The sequence below is a fragment of the Portunus trituberculatus genome, chromosome 29 (genome assembly GCF_017591435.1).
Source record: "Portunus trituberculatus isolate SZX2019 chromosome 29, ASM1759143v1, whole genome shotgun sequence".
Taxonomy (NCBI): Eukaryota; Metazoa; Arthropoda; class Malacostraca; order Decapoda; family Portunidae; genus Portunus; species Portunus trituberculatus.
Genome location: NC_059283.1, coordinates 7,953,648 through 7,980,867, shown reverse-complemented (window position 1 = coordinate 7,980,867; position 27,220 = coordinate 7,953,648). Strand labels below are relative to the sequence as shown.

The window sequence follows — 27,220 nt, the reverse complement described above, 5'->3', positions numbered from 1 at the left end:
GCTAGAAGGACAAGAGGACATGTAAAGAAGATTAGGATGAGGCAGTGTGTGAAGGATATTGGAAAGTACAGTTTTCCACATAGAATGGTGGAAAAGTGGAATGAATTGAGTGATGAAGTTGTTACAGCACATAATGTGCATAACTTTAAAGAAAAGTTGGATAAAGGGAGACATGGAAACAGGACACTGTGAGCCCTGGGTTCAATGTGCATAACTTTAAAGAAAAATTGGATAAAGGGAGACATGGAAACAGGACATTATGAATCCTGGTCGAACCCTGTACAATATAACTAAGTAAATACAACAGGACCCTATGAGCCCCACTCATACCCTGTACAATACAACTGGGTAAATACACACAAGAGGGAGATGACGTGGTGAAGCTCTGATCACAGAGAGGTACAGGGCATGGACAAGGAGGGGAAGGTCAAGAGGGTGGAGCCTAAAGACTTAGTTTTTGAGGGGGCTGAACCAATCAAAGGAAAACTGAAACCTTCACCTGGTGTTGCTACTGAGAAATTATATGACCAAGAATGGCAAGTAATCAAGTGCTGGTGTCTGTACATATGTGTACCTTCCTTTTCTCATTTCTGTTCTCTCATTCAGTTCTTTCACATAAACAAAAGGTACAGATTTTGACTACCATATGTCTCTGCTCTTTAATGAAACACAGTACAGCACAGTATCAGACATTTACTCTCCTCTCTTCACAAAGCACACAAGATAGGCACTTCCCATTAGAAGATACACTGAGACCAAAGTAATGATCAGTGACAAAAAGATGCCAACAGTCACCATAAATGAATAAGAGAGAAGTATTTGGGAAGAAATGGGTGTTGTACTTGGATTGACAGATTAAGACTTTTTCAGTAACTTGGTCTGAGTGCAATGTTCTAATCCAGGATGCCTTTCAAGTCTCAGGTACGGCCAAAATAGCATTAGTGTTTAGTCATTGATAAATACCTGTAAATTTCAGTAAATGTGAATGAGTGATAAGTGACAATAGTGTATTGTTTTTGTAGTCAAGTATTAACAAAGCAAACATGACTGACTTGTGACAGTTATATCATGTGACTGAGTATGTTTGGTGGTTTGTATTCAAGTTACAAAGTAGTTACAACAAATAACGTACGTGAGTAAATAATATATAGCTTAACTATAAGCATTACATTACCTATGCTTCTCAGTTTTGTATTGCAGTATTCAGAGAAGACAAATGCTTCTCAGTTTTGTATTGCAGTATTCAGAGAAGACAAAACAAAAGTAATTGAAGAAAACATACAAGAAACTGTAGAATCTACACAATCAATTAATATTAAATTTTCTGGACATTTCAGTTCAAATGAAAAACTTTTTACGACTCTTAGATTATTGAATTGAAAAGATTACAGTATTGCGAAAGCCTACAGAACAAAATTACAAGTTTGACAGTAAAAAAATAATAATAGAAAATTTGCAGGCACATTAGTAAAAAGAATAAAAAAATAAATAAACTATTTTTTTTTGTATATACCTTTGTAAGTCAATTCAACTTTTTAATGGAGGTGATGGTGGTGGTTGAGGTGGTGATGGTGGTGGTTGAGGTAGTGATGGTGGTAGTTGTAGCAGTCATCTGAATTTCACACCACCGTAATCAAGACAAGGTAACATAAGTGCATTACAACATTCTTCCTTTTTGTTCATTTTCACTTATTCCTTATTTTTTCTCCTCCTTTGCCCTTTATTTTATTTTCTTGTTTCCTCCTCTTCTTCTTCACAATGTCTCCTCAGTCTTACAAAGTTGTTTTCTATTTAATTCTTCATGTCTCATTTCTCACCACTTTCCCAACACACACCACACACACTCAAGGCTTCATCACATGAGTGTATTTCCAAGAACATACAAAAACAGTAATCCAGTAATCCTTCAGTTAGAATGTTGATGGCAATGACAGTTTGAAGTAGTCATGCAACAGCCCTGAGTAATGTACTGTCAAGTGTGTACCATAATATCATGTACCATTTGTTCATTGAGTTTTATGGCATGTTGCATTAATGTAAAGTGTATCTGTTTGACATGTTTGGGTGAGACTTTGTCGTCTTACCAATCTGAATGTGTGTGTGTGTGTGTGTGTGTGTGTGTGTGTGTGTGTGTGTGTGTGTGTGTGTGTGTGTGTGTTGTGTTGTGTTGTGTTGTGTTGTGTTGTGTTGTGTTGTGTTGTGTTGTCTCAGCTAACTTCTCCTGGGCATCAGTCTGGTAAATACATATAGAGCCCTTTACAAGAGCTTAGTATTATTATTTACATATGTTGCTGCAAAATGCATCTATACTGTTAAATCTTTATCTACATATATTCCCCTAAAATGTATTAATGTTATCATTACAGTATTTAACAAATGTATGCAATACCTAATACTTCACATATGTAAACAATATTATTTGTGCATGTGTGTGTCTGTGTGTTTAGTAACAGAGATATACAACTGCTCAATGACAACACAGCAGCCACAACTAGGGAAACCATGATTCCTATATCTATCTCTCTAATGCCCCAATGGAATGGAAACAGAAGAGCCTCCATCTCTATGTATCTAAACACTCCACTCTGTTCCTTGTCATATCCCTGAAATAACTAAGGCAACACTCGAGTAAAGCTTGGCTCTCCTAAAAGCTACTTTATTGATCCCCCACTCCTACACACACACACACACACAGACACAAAATTATTCTCCTTTTTTCTGTGTCATGAGCCAGGTGTCACAAACTTCTGAGCACTGTTTAGTCATAGTATCCTTTGAGTTTGAGGCTGTTCACTGATAGTTTTCTCATAACACCAGAAAATCCACCGACTTCAGAATCAGGGGACTCAAGATTCAGGATGGAGACAAAACGTTAAGTGAATATGGAAGGCTGCTCAACATCTTTGGCTAAGATTGTACCTCTCATGTCAGCACCAACAGTAAATAAGTACCGCATAAGTAGTGAAGTGAGATTCAGTGGCACTTATGAAGCACCATGTCCTATTGTACATTTTCACAACAATTCATATTTCAATGAATATTAAACTTTTGAATCAGCAGAGCAGTACTTCTTTTAAAGTCATCAGGTCATTTACATTATTCATTCAATTTTCACTGCATATCATATCATACCTTTAACAAATCATGTGCTTGTATTACAAGCACAAACACATCACTGCTTACACCTTTATAGGCACAACAAAACATGATGCACTTTGTGTGTCATGAAACATCACACATGACAGGAATATTTCCAGCAACTTATAATATTTACGCCCATAACAAGTTTCCAAAGAACACAGAGATGCTGGAATGCACTAAGTAAACAAAAATAAACCTTCTAGGAACAAGTAGCTATCTCAGAGCAAAGCTTCTGCAAACTTAGGACAACAATCACAGCATAGGTCCTTGACGCAGTGTTCAGGACAGTATTCAAGCCAGAGTGAGTTACTAACACACCACTCCATTACCTCCCATGGAGAAAGTCCCCCACTTCACCATTGGGCAGCCTGGGGGTCTTGTCCAAGGGCGATGGGAGTGTGTCCTCCTCCTCCTGCAGTGGTCTCTTCCTGCTGGGTGGAGTGAAGGAAGGCATATTGGTCTGCAGCAGCGTCTCCACTTGCTGCTTCATCTCGTCATCCTGAAATGTTGACATGAGATGGTGTTAGATTTTTGTATGGGAGAGAGAGAGAGAGAGAGAGAGAGAGAGAGAGAGAGAGAGAGAGAGAGAGAGAGAGAGAGAGAGAGAGAGAGAGAGAGAGAGAGAGAGAGAGAGAGAGAGAGAGAGAGAGAGAGAGAGAGAGAGAGAGAGAGAGAGAGAGAGAGAGAGAGAGAGAGAGAGAGAGAGAGAGAGAGAGAGAGAGAGAGAGAGAGAGAGAGAGAGAGAGAGAGAGATCAGAGAGGACTTGACAGAAAGATAGAAACAAATCAGATAGAACTAGACTATACACAGACACCACTCACACACACATATATACAAGTAATAGCTATATACTACAGAAAATAAACAAGAAAAAACAACATGGGTCAGAACAATAAACTAGATATCTTTTACAGAACCAGCACAAACATATGAGGAGCTACACACACACCTCCAGCCAATGATGATTGAGAGCAGCAGCAGCATCTAGTCTCAGCTTAGGGTCCCTGACAAGAAGGCGTGTGATGAGGTCCCTGGCTGGCTCTGACACTCCCTTCCAGAGCTTGTGGCCAAAACTGTACTTGGCTTGCAGGATGCTCTGGCGCACCTGCAAGTCGTTGCCGTGGAAAGGCGATGCTCCAACAAAACTGTGGAGGTTCAGGTGACACTAAAGTGATGATGAAAAGATGAAGTAGTAAATGTAGAGGTGCAAAGTAGAAGTATGCTTTGTGACAAGTAAAAATGGATGAATGTGGAATGAATGTAGACTAGAGTTTCAGAATTATTAAGTTTTTGATATGTAGAAGTAAAGGTAGCTAGCATAGGTTATGAAGATCAAACACAAATGAATGTAGACTGGATAAAGAACCTAGTAAATATGATAAGCAAGATTACAAGCATATAGTAAAAATATGAACTTCATTATAAGCAATTCCTTAACAAAAACTTATACTCTGAAAAGTAACATCAATTTGAGAAATCTACCATAACAAAAACAAACTGGAGCATCATTTCCACATTTCAGACACACCACTCACCTGACATAGAGCACCACACCCAGGCTCCACATGTCCACCTGGCTGGTATAAGTGGCAGTGGCTGTGTCAAGGAGCTCAGGGGCAATGTAGATGAAGGTGCCGCAAAAGGTGGTCATCTGGGAGGCATCGGCAGCTAACTTAGAGAGGCCAAAGTCTGTCAGCTTAATGGTGGTAAACTCGTCGGTTGTGGCCAATAGGATGTTCTCTGGCTGAAGGAAAATTGATGTGAGAGAGAAACATTGATGGAATTGAATAAGGGAAAATATGAAGGTTTGACTGAGATGGAAAAAAAATGTGGTGCTTTGAAAAAAAAATATGCAAGGTGGAATGATATGAATGAAGCAAATTGAGGTTGTTCTTTGTTGACTAAATGTTTGTGTATTTGTGTAAAGAAAGTATTTGAGTATTGATGATGGTGTTATTGAAATGCTTCTATTATTATTATTATTATTATTTTAGTAGTAAAAGTAGTAGCAGTGGTAGTGGTAGTGATGATGATTCTCTCTCTCTCTCTCTCTCTCTCTCTCTCTCTCTCTCTCTCTCATCCACCCACCACAGCCCACAGACCCACAGTACAGGTATTTCTTGATTTATGTATGTTCAGATTTCGCAATTTTGAAACAACACGACGTAAAAAACCTAGTTATTTTTTCAAATTACGTGAATTATTTAGAATAGCACAATGTCAAGATGCTTTGCTCAAGGTCAAGGTCCAAAGTTCCAGCACAGTCTTTGCAAAGGTACTGTTCTTTCTTCCTTCATTCGCTACAATTGGTTCTTTCATCTAAATGTTTTATTTTCCTTTCTTTGGCCATAGATAATTATGCACTTTTGTTTTTAGTAATTGGTATGGTAAATCTTGGGAATCACAAGATTCCGTGAGATGTTTGTTTGGGCCGTCATATTGTTGTAACAGCTGATCGCAGTACACAGGTGCTTCACCTTCAGGACAGTGAGTGATGTGTGATAAACGTTTTCAGGAAGATCAGCATGTGCTGCCTTGCTCTCAGTTTGAGGCTGTTACTATAGCAGTGACGATCCTTTGTTTATTCCAGCTGAGAGGTTCACAAAAGTGTTTTATATAGGATATCTGCTGCAGGGATTGCATGATGGGTGCCCTCTCAGATGCAGCCCTTCTAGGAACGGATTAACTTATTTTACACTGATTCCAATGGGGAAAATAATCTTGCCTTACGAATATATATATAGTACATAATATAGTAGAAACTCTCTCTCTCTCCACCCACCCATCCCAGCACAGACACACAGTATGTTGATGAACCACAGTCTCTCACCACACAAATTTCTCTCTCTCTCTCTACACAAGTACCTTCCCTTATCTTTCACCTCGACTTATCCATCTATTAGTCCATATAGAAAATACAACAACCAGCCAGTTGATCAACCACCTACCTTAATGTCCCTGTGGGTGATCTTGCGCTGGTGTAGGTACTGCACGGCTAAGAGGAGTTGATAAAAGAAGAACTTGACAGCCGGTTCAGGGAGAGAGCCTCGGGATACTAGGCGATCGAATAGCTCTCCTCCACCGGCTGCCTCCATCACTATGAACATCTTCTCTGGGGTCTCAATGGCGTCCAGAAACTTTATGATGCATGGCTGGGGGGAGGACACAAGGAAATGAATAAAAAAGCAAGGAGAAATTAGTTTTGGTAACTGTATGACATACAGAAACAATTAAAAGAAGAGGAGAGTAAATGTGAGAAGAAGACTGAGATGGAGGGAATGTCTCAAAAAGTGTTCATGAATTTAATGATGGACAGTTGGGACAAGGAAAAGCAGGGATTGATTGATAAACCCTGGAGAAAACTGGTTGACAGAAGCTAGAGAAGAATAATGTATAAACTGAATGAATAATAAATATAAAAAAAAATAATAAATAAATAAAAAAATATAATAAAAAAAAATAAATAAATAAAATGCAGGCATATTTATTCTTGAAAAATTTCAATTTGGAGGATTTAACTAACACTGAAACACAAGCCAAACTCTTCACCAGATGGAGAAAACTAAGCAAACCAATAAAGAATAAGACAAAAATCCCTGCAAAGCCCTTCAATGGGACCAAATAACCAGAGATACAGATAACAGTTAAGTAGCATCTAATTTGAGGCCCTCATCACCAAGACAAACAAAATTCTTCATATGACATAACTAAGCAAATCAGAGAAGAGTAAGACCAAATATTCCCACAAAGCCAGACAAACCAAGAAACACAAGTAGGTTCATATTCTTAAACACTTGTATGCTTCACCTCCACTATTTACACAAGGTTTTCAAGGTGTTTTTATGGTACTATAGAGGCAGAATGACAAGATTAATTTTCTACATCAAAAACCTTGCTAGTCGTCACTCAGGCCTTGGAAAATAGTCGTGGTGAGAGAGAAGAGCATTTCTGAATATGGATCTCAAAAACAAAGCAGGGATCCAACACTCACATGATCCACAGACTTGAGGAGGTGTATCTCATTGGTGATCTGCTTCAGATTGTTAAGAGCCATGCAGGTCCCTTTCTTCTTCAGGATCTTGATGGCACACCTCTCAAGTGTCCCCTGAAGAAAGAAAAAGAAAGAAAGAAAGAAAAAGAAAAAAAATCCCATAAGCAGAGATTTGTAAGTTTTCTGATTTGATTTTTAAATGTATATGTGGGTATAGTGTGTGTGTGTTTGTATGTGTGTATGGTGTTTTGTCTGTGCCATCCTGCATGGGTTTGCTGACTTGGTATATGGATAGGTTAATAGATGGTGGACAAGAATGCATCTCTTGTATCCTATCACAACTCCAAGGATTAATTCTCTGTGTGCCTAAGTTGAATAGTAAATATGTACTTTTGTATACCTCTACTTTACTTTACCACTTTCTCAATATACAGAAAGTTAGGGATTGATGAGACAGACACCTCAGTCTATTGTCCCCTTACTCTCCTAGCCATACAAATCAGATTATCTCATTCTAACCATGCCAATCTAACCATGAGAAAAAGAACTTAAACATATCCAAACATCTTTACACTGAAACCCTTTAACCATTAATTTTGCTAACTATTCATTGATTTCATTCAGCTTCAGAAACTAATGTGGGGATCAAAATAGTGAACACTAGCCATTAATCTTCTGGCCTCCATAAACCCTTCCTAATGTAAATAAAATTGTCTAATAATACATAAAACTCATGGTAAAAATATGCCCCAGTACTGAAGAGATTATAATCAAACAATCTAAGCAAACACTAATTTCTTAGCTGATACACTGTTCAAGATCACACAACAGGTTCACTCATACAAGTCCATCACACACACACCCCTCACCTGTCTGTACGCCAACCGCACCTCACCAAAGGAACCCTCCCCAAGCCTCTTGGAGATGGTGTAGGTCTGAGTCAGCTCTCTGGGGTAGTCCTCTGCGTCATTCTTCAGGCAGTCGTAGAACACATACACTGCAGGAGGGATGAGGCTTAAGAATGGTACATTGTGGTGGTAAAGATAAAGGTTTGAGTCACGCTTCTTCATGAGTTATGAAATCCAGCTATTCATAAACTTAACACTCTTCACTACCAAGACATGTTTCCATATTCATTCTGCTTACTATCTGCTGATATTATACACCTTCAGAAACTTGCGTAGGGATTAAAATAGTGAAGATTCTAGACATTAATCTTCTGACTTCCATAGATCCTTAATGTATATAAAAATGTCTAATCACACCAAAAATTCATGATAAAGATGTGTTCTACTAATAAAGGGCTTAAGAATGATACATGGTGGTGGTAAGATAAGGATGTTTGAGTCAGGTATCTTCATGTGTTAAGAAATCCAACTATTCATAAGTCTAAGTATCCTGGTTGCTTCTTTCTACATGAAAAGGTTGTTATCCCTGATTTTTAATACAATAGTATAAGATCTTTATGTGCAAAAAAAAGAAATTTAGCTATTCATAAACTTAAGTATTTTAATGAATTCTGTGTAAAATAGCCATTATCCTTATTTTTTAGTACAGCATAAGAAAAATATGACAACAAGCAAACAGCAATTCATAAACACAAGTATACAAGTATCCTAATTGCTTCTTTCTTTTCTTATTTTTCTAAGGCAACAACAACATAAGAAAAACAACGAGTAGACAACAATAGACCAACTGTACATTTCTTGGTGGGGTTAGCAAAGCCAATCTCAAAGTTGTTCTGCAGCACAGTCTTGATTCCCTTGGTCTGCTTCCCGTTGATGAACATCCCGTTGAGCGACAAGTCCTCCAAAATGATCAAGGACTCCCCATCTGGTTTCTCCTCCAACATGATCCTGCACATACAAGGGACAGTTACACACACACACACACACACACACACACACACACACACACACACACACACACACACACAAGGCAATGGGACCGGATGAAGTCTCAGGCAGAATACTGAAAGAATGTAGGGAAGAACTAGCAAGTCCTATATACATCATAAAATGCTCAATAGAAAATGGAACAGTACCAGTAGAATGGAAAAGAGCTGCGGTGGTTCCCATATATAAGAGCGGAAGGAAGGAAGAACCTTTAAATTACAGACCAGTATCACTAACTGGTGTAATATGCAAGATGTGTGAAAGAATAATAAAGAAACAATGTATCGAGTTCCTTGAAGACAACAAATTAATATCAAATAGCCAATTTGGTTTTAGAAAAAGATGGTTGCGTGTAACTAATTTATTGAGTTTCTATTCTAGAATAGTTGATAGAGTACAAGAGAGAGAGGGATGGGTTGACTGTATTTATTTGGATTTAAAAAAGGTGTTTGACAAAGTGCCACATGCAAAATTACTATGGAAATTAGAGGAGAAGGGTGGCTTAAAAGGAAGCACATTGAGATGGATAGAAAATTATTTGAGGGGGAGAGAAATAAGGACAGTAGTTAAAGATATGAAGTTCAAGTGGAGAGCAGTAGAAAGCGGAGTGCCACAGGGGTCAGTATTGGCACCAATACTTTTCCTCATTTATATTAATGACATGCCAGAAGGAGTGAACAGCTACATAAATCTGTTTGCAGATGATACGAAACTGTGCAGAGTTATAAAGCAAAAGGAGGATTGTGAAATACTGCAAGAAGACCTAAATAAGATCTGGGAATGGAGTAAAAAGTGGGAAATGGAATTCAATGTGAACAAAAGCCACGTCAAGGAAATGGGAAAGAGTGAAAGAAGACCCGTGGGAATCTATAAAATGGGAGATGGAGTAGAACTAGAGAAAGTAAAAGAGGAAAAGGACTTAGGAGTGACGATGGAAGAAAACAATCAACCGGTAAGCCATATTGATAGAATTTTTAGAGAAACATATAATTTGCTAAGGAATATTGGAGTAGCATTTCACTACATGAACAAAGAAATGATGAAGAAATTGATAAGTACTATAATAAGATCCAAATTGGAATATGCAGGAGTAATGTGGTCCCCTCATAAAAAGAAACACATAAGAAAGTTGGAGAGACTACAAAAAATGGCTACAAGAATGGTTCCAGAATTTGAAGGGATGACATATGAGGAGAGACTAAAGGCTATGGATCTGCCAACCCTGGAACAAAGAAGAGAGAGAGGAGATCTGATACAAGTTTATAAATTGATCAACGGAATGGACCAAGTGGATAATGAGAAACTGATCCTGAGAGAAGAATATGACATTCGAAGCACAAGATCGCATAGTAAAAAGCTGAGAAAAGGAAGATGTCTGAGAGATGTTAAAAAATATAGTTTCCCGCAAAGATGTATTGAGACGTGGAACAGTTTAAATGAAGAAGTAGTGTCTGCAACGAATGTGCATACTTTTAAAATAAGATTGGATAAGTGTAGATATGGAGACCGGGCCACATGAGCATAAAGCCCAGGCCCTGTAAAACTAGAACTAGGTAAATACACACACAAGAAAGTTAGAGAGACTACAAAAAATGGCCACAAGAATGGTTCCAGAATTTGAAGGGATGACATATGAGGAGAGACTAAAGGCTATGGATCTACCAACCCTGGAACAGAGAAGGGAGAGAGGGGATCTGATACAAGTTTATAAATTGATTAACGGAATGGATTAAGTGGATAATGAGAAATTGATTCTAAGAGAAGAATATGACATTAGAAGCACAAGATCGCACAGTAAAAAAAACTGAGGAAGGGAAGATGTCTGAGAGATAAAAAAACATGGTTTCCTGCAAAGATGTGTTGAGACCTGGAACAGTTTGAGCGAGGAAGTGGTGTCAGCAAAGAGTGTGCATAGCTTTAAAGAAAAATTGGATAAGTGTAGATATGGAGACGGGGCCACACGAGCATAAAGCCCAGGCCCTGTAAAACTACAACTAGGTAAATACACACAAACAGATGCCCCACAACTCAAGTCTGTATTCTTCACTGCCTCTCTGTCTTATCTTGAATGTTTTAATGGGTTTTAGTGAGAGGTTCTGGTATTTTCAAGGATACTAGTGACTGTGTACCATGAATTGACACAGTTTAATGAGAGTTACTAGAGTTTTCAAGGGTATTTTTATGATTCTGCACTCTTCATTGTCTCTGTGTTTCATCTCGACTGCTTTTAATGGATTTTAGTGAGAGGTTCTGGTGTTTCAAAGAGTGTTTTTATGATTCTAGTGTGTGTGTGTGTGTGTGTGTGTGTGTGTGTGTGTGTGTGTGTGTAATAATAATAATAATAATAATAAACGGTTTATTAGTTAGGCAATGTAAAAAAAATACACTGAAAATGTACATGTACAATGTACAATGTGTGTGTGTGTGTGTGTGTGTGTGTGTGTGTGTGTGTGTGTGTGTGTGTGTGTGTGTGTGTGTGTGTGTGTGTATTTACCTAGTTGTAGTTTTACAGGGCCTGGGCTTTATGCTCATGTGGTCCCGTCTCCATATCTACACTTAACCAATTTTTCTTTAAAACTATGTACACTCTTTGCTGACACCACTTCCTCACTCAAACTGTTCCAAGTCTCAACACATCTTTGCAGGAAACTAAATTTTTTAACATCTCTCAGACATCGTCCCTTCCTTAGTTTCTTACTATGCGATCTTGTGCTTCTATAGTTATATTCTTCTCTCAGGATCAGTTTCTCATTATCCACTTCATCCATTCCGTTAATCAATTTATAAACTTGTATCAGATCCTCTCTCTCTCTTCTCTGCTCCAAGGTTGGTAGATCCATTGCCTTTAGTCTCTCCTCATATGCCATCCCTTTAAATTCTGGAACCATTCTTGTAGCCATTTTTTGTAGTCTCTCTAATTTTCTTATGTGTTTCTTTTTATGGGGAGCCCACACAACTCCTGCATATTCCAATCTAGGTCTTATTTTAGTATTTATCAATTTCTTCATCATTTCCTTGTCCATATAGTGAAATGCTACTCCAATATTCTTTAGCAAATTATATGTCTCTCTGAAAATTCTATCAATATGGCTTACCAGTTGATTATTTTCTTCCATTGTCACTCCCAAGTCCTTTTCCTTTTTTACTTTTCTAGTTCTACTCCATCTCCCATCTTATAGATTCCCACTGGTCGTCTTTCACTTTTTCCCATTTCCATGACATGGCTTTTGTCCACATTGAATTCCATCTCCCATTTTTTGCTCCATTTCCAGATCTTGTTTAAGTCTTCCTGTAGTATTTCACAATCCTCTTTTTGTTTAATGACTCTGCACAGTTTCGCATCGTCCATAAACAGATTTATGTAGCTGTTCACTCCCTCTGGCATGTCATTTATATATACGAGAAAAAGTATTGGCGCCAATACTGACCCTTATGGCACTCCGCTGTCTACTATTCTCCACTTGGACTTCATATCTTTAACTATCGTCCTTATTTCTCTCCCCCTTAAGTAATTCTTCATCCATCTCAATGTGCTTCCTTTTAAGCCACCCTTCTCCTCTAACTTCCATAGTAATCTTTCATGTGGCACTTTATCAAACGCCTTTTTTAGATCTAAATAAATACAGTCAACCCATCCCTCTCTCTCTTGTACTTTATCAACTATTCTAGAGTAGAAACTCAATAAATTTGTTACACATGACCGACCTTTTCTATAACCAAATTGGCTATTTGATAATATTTTGTTGTCTTCAAGAAACTCAATCCATTGCTTCTTTATTACTTTTTCACACATCTTGCATATTACACTAGTTAGTGATACCGGTCTGTAATTTAAAGGTTCTTCCTTCCTTCTGCTCTTATATATAGGAACCACCTCAGCTCTTTTCCACTCCACTGGCACTGTTCCATTTCAATTGAGCATTTTATGATGTATATTGGACTTGCTAGTTCAATGTGTGTGTGTGTGTGTGTGTGTGTGTGTATTTACCTAGTTGTATTTACCTAGTTGTTGTTTTACAGGGCCTGGGCTTTATGCTCGTGTGGCCCCGTCTCCATATCTACACTTATCCAATCTTACTTTAAAAGTGTGCACACTCGTTGCAGACACTACTTCTTCATCTAAACTGTTCCACGTCTCAATACATCTCTGCGGGAAACTATATTTTTTTATATCTCTCAGACATCTTCCCTTTCTCAGCTTTTTACTATGTGATCTTGTGCTTCGGGTGTCATATTCTTCTCTCAGGATCAGTTTTCATTATCCACTTGGTCCATTCCGTTGATCAATTTATAGACTTGTATCAGGTCTCCTCTCTCCCTTCTTTGTTCCAAGGTTGGTAGATCCATAGCCTTTAGTCTCTCCTCATATGTCATCCCTTCAAGTTCTGGGACCATTCTTGTGTGTGTGTGTGTGTGTGTGTGTGTGTGTGTGTGTGTGTGTGTGTGTGTGTGTGTGTGTGTGTGTGTGTGTGTGTATAATTCACCACGGTCACCTGCTGGTCACCCAGCCAGTCTTCTTCATTACGGAGCGAGCTCAGAGCTCATAGACTATTCTTCGGGTAAGACTGAGACCACAACACACTCCACACACCGGGAAAGCGAGGCCACACATTAAGAGGCTTGCCCATTTGCCTTGCCGCACCGGGACTCGAACCTGGCCCTCTCGATTGTGAGTCAAGCATGCTAACCACTACACTACGCGGTGTGTGTGTGTGTGTGTGTGTGTGTGTGTGTGTGTGTGTGTGTGTGTGTGTGTGTGTGTGTGTGTGTGTGTGTGTGTGTGTGTGTGTGTATTTACCTAGTTGTATTTACCTAGTTGTAGTTTTACAGGGCCTGGGCTTTATGCTCGTGTGGTCCCGTCTCCATATCTACACTTATCCAATTTTTCTTTAAAACTATGTACACTCTTTGCTGATACCACTTCCTCACTCAAACTGTTCCAAGTCTCAACACATCTTTTGGAAACTAAATTTTTAACATCTCTCAGACATCGTCCCTTCCTTAGTTTCTTACTATGCGATCTTGTGCTTCTAAAGTCATATTCTTCTCTCAGGATCAGTTTCTCATTATCCACTTCATCCATTCCGTTAATCAATTTATAAACTTGTATCAGATCCTCTCTCTCTTCTCTGCTCCAAGGTTGGTAGATCCATTGCCTTTAGTCTCTCCTCATATGCCATCCCTTTAAATTCTGGAACCATTCTTGTAGCCATTTTTGTAGTCTCTAATTTTCTTATGTGTTTCTTTTATGGGAGTCCACACAACTCCTGCATATTCCAATCTAGGTCTTATTTTAGTACTTATCAATTTCTTCATCATTTCCTTGTCCATATAGTGAAATGCTACTCCAATATTCCTTAGCAAATTATCGTCTCTCTGAAAATTCTATCAATATGGCTAACGGTTGATTATTTTCTTCCATTGTCACTCCCAAGTCCTTTTCCTTTTTACTTTTCTAGTTCTACTCCATCTCCCATCTTATAGATTCCCACTGGTCATCTTTCACTTTTTCCCATTTCCATGACATGGCTTTTGTCCACATTGAATTCCATCTCCCATTTTTTGCTCCATTTCCAGATCTTGTTTAAGTCTTCCTGTAGTATTTCACAATCCTCTTTTTGTTTAATGACTCTGCACAGTTTCGCATCGTCCGCAAACAGATTTATGTAGCTGTTCACTCCCTCTGGCATGTCATTTATATATACGAGAAAAAGTATTGGTGCCAATACTGACCCCTGTGGCACTCCGCTGTCTACTGTTCTCCACTTGGACTTCATATCTTTAACTATCGTCCTTATTTCTCTCCCCCTTAAGTAATTCTTCATCCATCTCAATGTGCTTCCTTTTAAGCCACCCTTCTCTAAATTCCATAATAATCTTTCATGAGGCACTTTATCAAAAGCCTTTTTTAGATCTAAATAAATACAGTCAACCCATCCCTCTCTCTCTTGTACTTTATCAACTATTCTAGAGTAGAAACTCAATAAATTTGTCACACATGACCGACCTTTTCTAAAACCAAATTGGCTATTTGATAATATTTTGTTGTCTTCAAGAAACTCGATCCATTGCTTCTTTATTACTTTTTCACACATCTTGCATATTACACTAGTTAGTGATACCGGCCTGTAATTTAAAGGTTCTTCCTTCCTTCCGCTCTTATATATGGGAACCACCTCAGCTCTTTTCCACTCCACTGGCACTGTTCCATTTTCTATTGAGCATTTTATGATGTTGTATATTGGACTTGCTAGTTCTTCCTTACATTCTTTCAGTATTCTGCCTGAGACTTCATCCGGTCCCATTGCCTTTTCCTCATCCAATTCCGTCATCAACTTTTTTTATTTCAAGCTTGGTTACTTTAATCTCTTTCATATAGACAGTCTCTCTATTACCCTGTGGTCTTTCAAATTTGGATTCCTTAGTAAAGACCTCATGAAATTTACTATTTAACAGTTCTGCCATACTTTTGGGTCTTCCACCATTCCGTTTTCTCCTTTTAACCTTTCTATTGTTTCTTTTTGTCTTATTTTTCCATTTATGAATCTGTAGAACAATTTTGGTTGTTCCTTATATTTTTCGACAATGTCCTTTTCATAGTTCTTTTCTTCTTCCTTTCTCACCTTAGCATATTCATTTCTTGCTGTTTTGAAGTTTTCCTTATTTTCTGGATTTCTGTTTCTTCTCCACCTTTTCCATGCTCCATCTGGTTTCTCCTTTGCCCTAGCACATCTTGCATTAGACCAATCTTTCTTTCCTTCTTCTTTAGGTCTATATTTCGGAACATATTCCCTGACCCCAGTTTTGTATATTTCCAAAAATAAGTTATATTTCTCTTGAACTGTGTGTGTGTGTGTGTGTGTGTGTGTGTGTGTGTGTGTGTGTGTGTGTGTGTATTTACCTAATTGTATTTACCTAATTGTAACATACGGGAAAAGAGCTATGCTCGTGTTGTCCCGTCTCCATATCTATTAATGTCCAGCTTTTTCTTAAAATCATGAATATTCCTTGCGTTGACCACTTCCACGTCTAAACTATTCCATGCTTCCACCCTTCTATGAGGAAGCTATATTTTTCACATCTCTCCTATAAGTGGCCATTTTAGTTTTTTCCCATGCCCTCTCGACATTCTTCCATTCCACATACACAGATCTTCCCTATCCATTTTTCCATGCCAATCATCACTCTGTATATTGCTATCAGGTCTCCCTTTCTCTTCTGTTTTCCAGGGTCGGAAGTTGCATTCTTTTCAGTCTGTCTTCATAAGTCAAATCTCTTAAGTCAGGCACCATTTTCGTTGCAGCCCTCTGTACTTTCTCTAGTTTCCTTATGTGTTTCTTTAAGTTCGAGCCCACTGTATTGTTGCATATTCAAGCCTCGGTCTTATCATTGCAGTAATTATTTTCTTCATCATTTCTTCATCTAGATATCTGACGCCACTCTTATGTTCCTCAATAAGTTCAATACTTCTCCAATTATTTTGTTTATATGTCTCTCTGGCGATAGGTCATTGGTAATTGTCACCCCAAGGTCTTTTTCTTCATGACTGGTTTTATGTCTTCATTTCCTATCTTGTACATACTCCTGATTCTTCTTTCACTCTTGCCAAACTCTATTTTCTTGCATTTTGTCGTGTTGAACTCCATTTGCCATGTACAGCTCCATTTCCATATTCTGTCCAAGTCTTCCTGGAGTAGTTCGCAATCTTTGTCACATCTCACTTTTCTTAACAATTTTGCATCGTCTGCAAATAGGCTCACATAACTGGACACCCCATCCACCATGTCATTTATGTAGACTGCGAACATTACTGGTGCCAACACTGATCCCTGTGGAACTCCACTCTCCACCAATCCCCATTCTGATGGTCTGTCCTTAATTATTGTTCTCATTTCTCTTCCTACCAAAAGTCTTCCATCCATTTTAGTAAACTGCCATGCACTCCTCCTACCATTTCAAGTTTCCAGATCAGTCTCTGGTGTGGTACCTTATCAAAGGCCTTTTTTAAATCCAGATATATTCCATCAGCCCAACCATCTCTTTCCTGTATTACATCTATCACCCTCGAATAGTAACATATCAGGTTTGTCGTGCATGAACGCCCTTTCCTAAAACCAAATTGACACTCACAAAGTATGTCATTTTCTCCAAGAAGTCTGTCCATCTAGTCTTCACCACCCTCTCACACATCTTAGCTACCACACTTGTAAGTGACACTGGTCTATAGTTCAATGGGTCTCTCTTGTTACCTGATTTATAGATTGGGACAATGTTAGCTCTTTTCCAGTCTTGGGGCACTACACCTTCCCTTAATGAGGCATCAATTACTTCACAAACTTTTTCTGCCAATTGCTCCTGCATTCTCTTAAAATCCATCCTGATACCCCATCAGGTCCCACAGCTTTTCTCACTTCTAAACTCCCCATCATGTTCTTGATCTCCTCCACAGTTACTTGAAACTCCTTCATAATCCCTTTCTGTTCCATTACCAGTGGTTTGTCAAAAGCAGTCTCCTTTGTGAATACCTTCCAAAGCATCCATTCATAGCCTCTGCCATTTCCTGGGATCTTCACTGCATACTCCATTTACTTCTAAACTTTCAATACTTTCTCTATTTTTGATGTTGTTGTTCACATGTCTGTAAAAAGCCTTGGTTGGTCTTTACATTTATCAATTATATCCTTTTCTTGTTTCTTTCTTTCTTCTCTTCTAATCAACACATATTCATTTCTTGCTCTTTTGTAACTTTCCCACTGCTTAATCCGTCTTTTCCTTCTCCACCTCTTCCATGCATCCTCTTTTCTTGTTCTAGCCTTTTCACATCTATCGTTAAACCAGTCCTGCTTTCCAACTTCTCTATGTTGTCTTATTGGTACAAATTTTTCTCACCTTCTTTGTATATTTTTATAAATTCCTTCCACTTTTCATTTGCTCCTTAGCACTCTTGAATTTCATCCAATTTGTCTCTTGAAAGAATTTCTTTAGGTTTCCAAAATCTGTCTTGGCATAATTCCATCTTCCCACTTTATATTCTTCATTTCTTCTAGATTTCTCTTCGTCTATCACCTTGAACTCCAAAACTGCATGATCACTCTTTGCTAAAGGGCACTCCACCCTCATCTCCTCAATGACCATTGGCTCTGTACTAAAGACCAAGTCCAGTCTTGACGATGCTCCCTCTCCTCCAAACCTAGTATCTTCTTTGACCCACTGAGTTAACACATTTTCCATTGCCAGTGTCAATAGTGTATTTCCCCATGTTGTCTCTGATCCTTCCATTGACCAGTCCTCCCAACACACCTCTTTACAATTAAAATCTCCCATCATTATAGTTCGTTCACAGCCACCCAACATTTCTTCCAGACATGTTCCTGTATCACTTATCATTTCTTCATATTCCTGTACTGACCATGCATTTGTCTTAGGTGGTACGTACACCACTATGTAGTGCCTCTTTTTCCTTCATTAGTTTCTGCTCTGATCTTTAGCACTTCTGCCTTTCCCATACCTTTTTCACTTGATCCACCTTTATATCTTTTTTAACCAGCAACATCACTCCTCCTCCCATCTTACCTACTCTATTTCTTTTCCAAACATTATATTTCCCTTCTCCAACCATCATCAGGTCTTCTCCCTCTCTCAGTTTTGTTTCAGTAAGACCCACAATATCTGGGTTCTTGTCCCTCAAGTAATCGTTGAGTTCTAAAATCCCCGATATCACTCCATTTATGTTGGAATACATTACATTTCGCTCATATGTAAGTTTCTTTAGTCCTTTCTTGCTGTACTTTTCTGGGTTATGTGTGTGTGTGTGTGTGTGTGTGTGTGTGTGTGTGTGTGTAGCAAGAATTAATAGTCTTTTGAAAGTTCCTACTAGTGTTTTCAAGGGTGTTTTTACAATTCTAGTGGTTATTTAGTAGGGATCATGTATCTTTAAAACGGGAAAGAACATAGCCAAAAGAAAAAAATAAATGTCTTGAAGTCTCCCTCTTCAATGAGTTCAGGTTACAGGAAGATGGAAACACAGAAGCAGGTAGGGAGTTCCAGCTACTGTAGTGTATATAAATCAACTTTACCATCTGCATACACAAATATATTCTCTAAACTAAAACTCACGGTAAGCCTTACTTGAAATGCACATTAGATATATAAGGCAGCAGGAGGCGGTCAAAGTTGGAGCTATTGAATTGGTGGTCTACACCTCCTCTGCCGAACGTATGACTCTTCTTGGTGAGGTCTGGCAGAGAGGAAAGGCAAAGGTGAGGCTGCTGACTCACACTATAGCAAAATACATCTTTAATGAGATGGATACACAACATAAAGGAACAGTTGTCTTACTGTATGAAATAAAAGGTTCCTGGATGGCAAACAGTCTCCCCCACACTCTCCCCAGAGTCTGTTCCAGCTGCTCGGGTTCATTGGCAAAGTCCTGCAGATCCTGTGTGTCCCGTAGTTGCTGTAAGGGAAGGATGCGAAAATATTCATAATAATCATTTAATTTAACTTTTTTTTTTTTTTTTTTTTTTTTTTACTTTTTAAATAATTTGATAGCTAGTTATGCTTTAATATTCAAGGTACTGTAGTTGCTGTAAGAGAAAGATGCAATAATAATGGTAATACTATTAATTTCTTAATTTAACCTCAAACTTTTTTTATTTACTAGGTTTTTCAGTATTTTCTAAAAATTTTATAGATAGTTAGGGTTTCATATTCAAGATCTGTAATTGCTGTACAAGAAAGATACAATAATAATAATAATAATAATAATAATAATTACAATTGCTTCATTTAACCTCATTATTTTTTTCATTTCCCAGATTTTGAGTTTTTCTAATAATTTGATACCTAGTTATGCTTTAATATTCAAGGTACTGTAGTTGCTGTAAGGGAAGGAAGCAATGGATACAATAGTAATAATGATCTCTTAATTTAACCTTTTCCTTTTCATTTACTGGGTTTTGAGTGCTTTTTAATAATTTCATAGCTAATCATGCTTAATCCAGGTATGTAAGAATATGAAGGTTAATATTGACTTTTCTAAGTTACAAAACAAAATATTTAGGACATTGTAGAGGGAAAAAGTAAAAAATTGTGGATGACAAGGAATAATGCTTTACAGGAGGAAAAAAATAAATATGTAGATTAGAAGTATTAAGAAGTCTCTCTCTCAGTTTTCAGTCACTGCTAATTTCTTTGTGCACATGTGTGTGTGTGTTTATCCCCTTGTGTCCTCCTGAACTATGGATTAGTTGAGCGTGAATCAAGTCACATATGTCAAAGTTGAGTGCACTTAAAGCTAGGTCAAGCATCAAAACAATATTTATGATCCAAGGAAAGTTTCCTAGACAGAACCATGTTACTAGTGGGGGAAAAATTCCCAAGACAACATAACTGAAGCAGATATATTCATGAATCATGATTGCTGTCTCATGTTTTCAAATGCACTAAAGTAGTATATCAAACAAAGCTGTATTCAATCTCTATATTAAAGTGAAAATCCAAACTCATTATGTTGAATGGTTCACCCACATCAAGCCTGTCTCACTGGTTGTCTAATGTATTCAAACAACTGGCTTAATATCAAAGGCAAGTTAACTAGTAGCACAGACTTCAGTTTTCCTATTGAATAGCCATCTACATTTCAAGATGTAACACCTGAAAATAACTGATTTCAAATGCAGATAAATATTTGGGACTCTCATTGCTGAGTGTTTTGAGGGTATCCTGTTATTTTCCCTACATGCAAAGTCACCACACCAAGGACTCATTTTGTCAAAACTGTGGAGTTGTTGGTTACAAGAGGTAACAAGAGGAGCAAATTTGTCCACCTCTTCGTAATGAGTCTGAAACATTTTTGAACTTTTCATTTCTTTACACCACTTCTACAGCATTTTTGTTTAGCTTTGATAAGTCGACCTACATGTATAAAGTCATATATGTATAGTGCTTGTGACTAAGAAGTAAAGCCAAGACAAGAAGGCCTATGTGATGAATGCAGTGGCTGGTAACACCTGGTGTATACTGATATAACAAGGAAGGCCTATAGAGAATTAAGTTTAACCTTACCTAGATTTCTTACCAAGATGAGGGTCTTGACCCCTCATCAGTCTCTTCTGCATCTTCCAACCAAAACTACTAGAGTACCACTGGAGGACTGGAGGATGGTTAGCTAGTTTTAGATGCAGAACATAACTCACATAAAGACCTAGCTAACAATACTCATAAAGACAATGATCCAGGAATTGTTCAAGCAGATGTTTGAAGGACTGAAGAAATTGAGCTAACACAACTATTTCAGGTAGAGAATTCCAAATGTTGATGACCCTGAATGAAAAGAAACGACTTCTAACGTCAATGGAGTGATGAGGCAATAAGATCTTCAAACTGTGGCCCCTTGTTCAACTCAAAGTGGCTTAGAAATTAGACAATCTAGTTGAGGACTCAGACCACTCAAAATCTTCCACACTTGAATCAAATCAGCTCTCAGCAATCTACCCTTAATAGAAAACTATTTCAGACTAGATATTCTTTTCGAGTATGGTAGGTCACCAAAACCTTCAACCTTTTTAGTCCACCTTCTCTGAACAGATTCCAGCATGCATACATCACCCAGGAAGCCAGTATTCCAAACAACACTACCAAAGTCAATAACTGGCCAAACATGTGTGACAAAAATCAGATACAGAGGCACCTCGATATATGAAAGCTTCTGTATACGAAAATTTCATTCTACGAAATGATATGCGAAGATTTTTTCGCTTCATATTACGAAAAATTACTCAGCATACAAAAGATATGAAACAAAACTTGAAATTCCTGCACGCACAAAAATTAAAAAATTCGCACCATTTAGAAACTGTGGGAAATTCCCACAGAAATTGTATAATAGTGTAAATAATTGTGGTAATTGGGCAAATGTAAATGTGGGTAATCGGTAATAATTAATAGTAATTAGTTGTGACAATAATAATGAGTAAAACGAAGAGTTTCGGTTATACACTCAAAACACCGAGTGGCTCATTAGCTTGGAGACAACCGAGGAGGTTCGGTTCTAGTATACTCGAAGCATCAAACTTGGAACGTAACCCGCCTCACGGGGAACTTGCCAGCGAAACAAGTCTTCACCACACCACAGCCGCGAACAGATCAAGATACCAAAGTTACTTAAGTGATCACGGGTTACTGGGAAGTTTACACGAGTATTATCAGGGATAGTACAAGACATATACATTATCCTTGAGGATTACTTTAGAACGCTCCACCATAAGGAATAGGAGCAACAAATGGTTCGCTCCCAGCTAAGTAATCATTATTACCACTGGCCAGAGGTTAGGTGTACTTAAGCTAGGGTGGCGTTACAAGGCGGGATAACTTATAATCAACAAGTAAGTGAATATTTATCCCTGAGTTTTGTGTGTAACTTGAACCAGTTCACTATTTATTCATACATCTTGAACTAAAGTGCAAATAAATTTACACTAATTTATAATTACCATCAATTTCCCTCTTTACAGTATCAATCAACGAAGTGCGATCAGACCACTCTTAACCGTGAGTAAACTGAGGGGAATTAGTGATTAGCCCTAGTTTTACGGAAATGGGTAAATAACTCAACGAAGGGTGATAGGACAGTTGCGAATTATTTTCCACAGAAACTGGAAAAAAAAAAAAATTAAGTGTTTGATAAAGTTAAGTGTTAATGTTTCCTGACATTTTCCATGTTTTCTGCCGTTTGCCCTCCTCCTCTGCTGCTACTTTCACTTTCGGACGTCACCTTACTCGAAAGGTAAGGTTCAACATTTTCGTATTATCATTTTTCATTCATTATTGCATTATGTTCTATCATCTACTTCATTTACAGGTATTAACGGTTAGGTTAGGTATAATGAATGATTCAAGTGTATTTGGCTCTTATTTCGTTCTGGTTTTACCCTTATTATAAAATTTAACGTGGTGTTTTCGTAGGGCTTGGAACAAATTAGGTGATTTACATGTAAAATGCGACTCATTATACAAAAAAATCATGATATGAAAGCCACTCCGGAACAAATTAATTTCATATCTCGAGGTACCACTGTACATGAAAGAAGGTGATTTACATAAGGTGCCTCTCAGAATGTTCCTGGCAACACCATTAGCTTTGCAGCAAATTTCATGGATGTGAAGGTGGAATTTCAGTGCTGAGTCAACTAGAATGCCAAGGTCTTGAACAGAATCTTTGTGAGGAATGGGGAGATTTCCTAGGAGGTAGACATGGTGAAAAGCTGGAATGTGTCTTGAGAAATGTATACAAGCACATTTATTAATGGAAAAGGAAAGACCCCAAGATAGACTTCTTTGGTATAGCAATGAGACATCATTTTATAAAGACACAATAGCATCACAAGCATTTGATTTCTTTGATGGAATAGCAAGATACAGTTTGAGATCATCAGCAAATAAAACTAATTTGCAATTAAGATGAGCGGTGACATGGTTAATATAAATAAAAACAATAGGGGACCAAGGACTGAGCCCTGAGGAACACCACTAGGAACATCAGATACATGAATAGAGGAGTGATGAACTAAAGATGTACCTATACCAAAATTTTGGCCGATTCCGATACCGATACCACCTAAATGGGCCGATACCGATACTACTACCAATACCGATACTACTACTTATAGTGATTACTGCACTGGACACTAGAGATGTACCGATACCAAAATTTTGGCCGATTCCGATACCAATACCGATACCACCTAATTGGGCCGATACCGATACTACTACTTATAGTGATTACTGCACTGGACACCAGGATAAGTTGGTGGACGGTGAGCGTTATCAGATGGGAGGCTTTGTTTTGGGGGATGCTGTAAGTCTTTCTGAGAACGTTTGTGAAATTGGAGCAATTCTAGAAGCTTTTTGAAGCCATTTGCAAAGGTAAATTACTCAGTAATTGGAATGAATATCTTCTCAGTCTTCTGATTCTTGTCAGTTATTTAAAATTCTTACTTTTTACTCTTTTAGCGACCATTTGGTCTTGTGCATTTTCATTATTAATTTTATTGACAATATTTTGGCGATCAAAAGTATCTTTAAAATTATTAAAATTGTAAAACAGACGCAAAATATTAGCAAAAGAAACTCATTTTGTTGTGTATGTTTCTCTTTAATTAAATCTGACATCCTTTGATATTAATTCATTAGACATTAGTAGACCAATTCAGAAAAATTAGCTTTCACCTAATCTTATCAATTAAATAGAAAAAAGTTTAGTTCATTCTAAATTTCTATTGTATTGCCATGATCTTAAATAATTAATATGCAACAAATTACACACAATGCACAATGCAATGATTACAAAACAGAATCATTACTTTCTTAGTTATGGAATTTTTACATCCTTAGGTTAACACAAGTAACTAAAAAATTAAACTTGCATTAAAATTAATATACATATATAATTCGAGCTTCCACCTATTCCAGTATGATATCTTGGAAAAGGCTAGCACTAGCACTGTTAATTATAAATCAAATAAGAATATGCTGTTATTTACAATAATGCAAAATGCCTAACTATATATGTATATATATATATATATATATATATATATATATATATATATATATATATATATATATATATATATATATATATATATATACCAAATCACTTTGTTGGATTCTCAATATCTGAAGTTTGACATTCTTAGATTATAGTTCAAAATCATAAGCTTTTCAACCTGTGTGAACTTTGTGTGGGTGGAGGAGCAGCGTCTGACTGAGAGACAGTGAGAATGCGTGGTGACTCATGACCGACCGTGTGACAGGATGCCGGGTTTCAGCCTATACGTGTTTCATACACATCCAATTTAGAGGTTGTGGCTTATTACCACAGAAAACAGTATTCTATGACATACGGTAATCACCACGGAAACTTAATACGCCGTATTATATCAATTTGGTATCATCAATATCTTATATAGAATATAATACTAAGTAGTAAATTCCTTTTAGGTATCGGAAGTATCGGCATAAAATAAGCCGATGCTGATACCGATATCGATACCCAAAAACTGGGCCGATACCGCCGATTCCGATGCATTGGTACATCTCTATGATGAACAACAACTTTCATTTTCCGACTAGTAAGAAAATCACAGACCCAGCCAAACAGTGGATTTCTGATACCAATTTGAAATAATTTTGATAATAAGATTTGGTGGTTCACAACATCAAAGGCCTTACTGTAATAAAAAAGTAGAACATCCACATCCAATCCTTGGTCAAGATGAAAAGTAACACAATCATAGGTAAGAAGTTGATCAGAAACAGAAAATCCAGAACGAAAACCAAATTGAGATACAGAGAGCAAGTTATTACTGTCCAGGTAACTATAAAGTTGAGAGGTAATGAGCCTTTCAAGAGTCTTAGAACAGACAGATGTTAGACTTATAGGCCTGTAGTTTGAAGAACTTGAATGTGAGCCCCCTTTAAAAAGAGGCATAATGTTAGCAAATTTCAAGAGGGAACCTTCATAAAAGAAATGCTTTGGCAGAAGATTAGATACAAAGGATAGCATAAGGCAGGGGCACACTTTCTGAACACAATAAAGGGGAGGCCATCAGGACCACAACTAGGAGATAATCTAATCTTATTTAAAGCCACTATAATATCACTTACTTTACTGTGAATTCCTTGAAAACAAAAAGAGAGTTGCCTATCTGATGGGGATGAGGATGAGGATCTGGCAGTGAACCTCAGACAAATACTGATGAGAAGCACCGTACCTAGCAATCTGCCATACTATTACAGTCCTCTACCCAAGACCCACTAAAAAGGGGGATTGATTTTCTTCCTTAAGTAACTGCAAAAGCTTTGGGTATCACCAGAGGCAGCTAAGGAATGCTCATAATTAATAATTGCAAGGTTAACATAATTTTTATGTTGAATATTCAGATCCCTAAAAAGAAACCAGCTCCTACAGTTAAAGGGGAAAGTTGACTGTGAGAGCTTCTTAAAAGCTTGTAGTTGTGCCAAACTACTCCCCGTCTCCTCTGGAGGTCCTTAGATATAGAACTGGCCCAAGGTGGTCTTCTAGAACTATCAAAATTTGTCTGGACTGGAACAAACACAGTGAAGGCATCCATTAGAATCTCAGTAAACTTTGCATAACACTGTTCTACACTGTGATCACTAAATAAGGAATCCCTGTCAATACCAGACAAATAATATTGCAGCTGGGGAAAAATTGCAATGAAACCAGTCAAAACGATCAGGAGGGATAACAGAAGAGGTAGATGAATACGTTAGTGTAAAAGGAATACCTACATGGCCACAGCCTGGAGGTGGAGCAATATTGTCAATTCTAGATACACAATCATGCTCGGAAGTAAGAACCAAGTCAAGAGTGTATTGCTAATTAACAAGTATTATCAAATATATATCCTATAATATTTTATCTTATAAATTGGTTCATCTTAAAAAATCAAAGTTTTAACGCAAAAATTAAAAGGAATAGACTGAGGGAAATTTTCAGAGGAAAATGATTGGTTGCATTGACGCTCGACTTTTATTATGCCGCTCATGTCGGCTTGCACTCCATTTGTCCCGCTAGGCCGCTACCATCCTCCTCCCCGGATCATGTTCAGTTTATCCACTCGTTTTCTTTGCCATTCTTTGCCAATAATTCCCCTTAATTCATAACCAGTCCCCTGTAAACCACCTTTAAGACTGACACTCTTCCTCATCCCTCCTCCACACATCTACTAATATCTTACGTTCCTGCAAGATTCTTCAGACCCTATGCGGAAATTTACCCTTGAAACCATAAATACAGCGTAAATTAATCAACTCCACCCCAAAACTACAATTCACATACTCACTAGCAATACACAAACACAAATACCACAACAACAACCAATGAAATTAAAGGAAATGATAAAATGGCAATGAAACGTGGACTTAAAAAAAAAAATCCATTTCTCCAAAGTTTCCCTGGTTCACCTCTTATTTTCTTCCCTCACCTGCGTGCTTTCCTGGCTGTTGACGGTGATTTCCTCCATCCTGCGAGCGCCAGTAATACTCAACTACCACTACCACTCCCAATTACGTCTGTCACATCAAAATAAGGCAGAAAAATGGCAAAATATTTAACTTGTTTACTCCCACACGAACTGCTTCCACCTTGACCTCCTCTTCTCCTTC

General features: G+C 37.7%; 1 protein-coding gene across 1 annotated transcript; it reads right to left on the bottom strand.

The window, feature by feature from the left end:
- Positions 1 to 647: 647 nt before the first annotated feature.
- LOC123510413 (myosin light chain kinase A-like) lies at positions 648 to 27,220 on the bottom strand. Its single transcript, XM_045265586.1, has 10 exons — positions 27,040 to 27,220; positions 19,367 to 19,484; positions 19,157 to 19,265; positions 8,835 to 8,989; positions 8,003 to 8,130; positions 7,134 to 7,247; positions 6,091 to 6,294; positions 4,678 to 4,886; positions 4,092 to 4,287; positions 648 to 3,640 (listed from the first exon to the last, which is right to left on the bottom strand). The coding sequence occupies exons 1-10, from the start codon at positions 27,076 to 27,078 to the stop codon at positions 3,467 to 3,469; spliced, it is 1,446 nt and encodes a 481-aa protein (XP_045121521.1). The 5' UTR covers positions 27,079 to 27,220; the 3' UTR covers positions 648 to 3,466.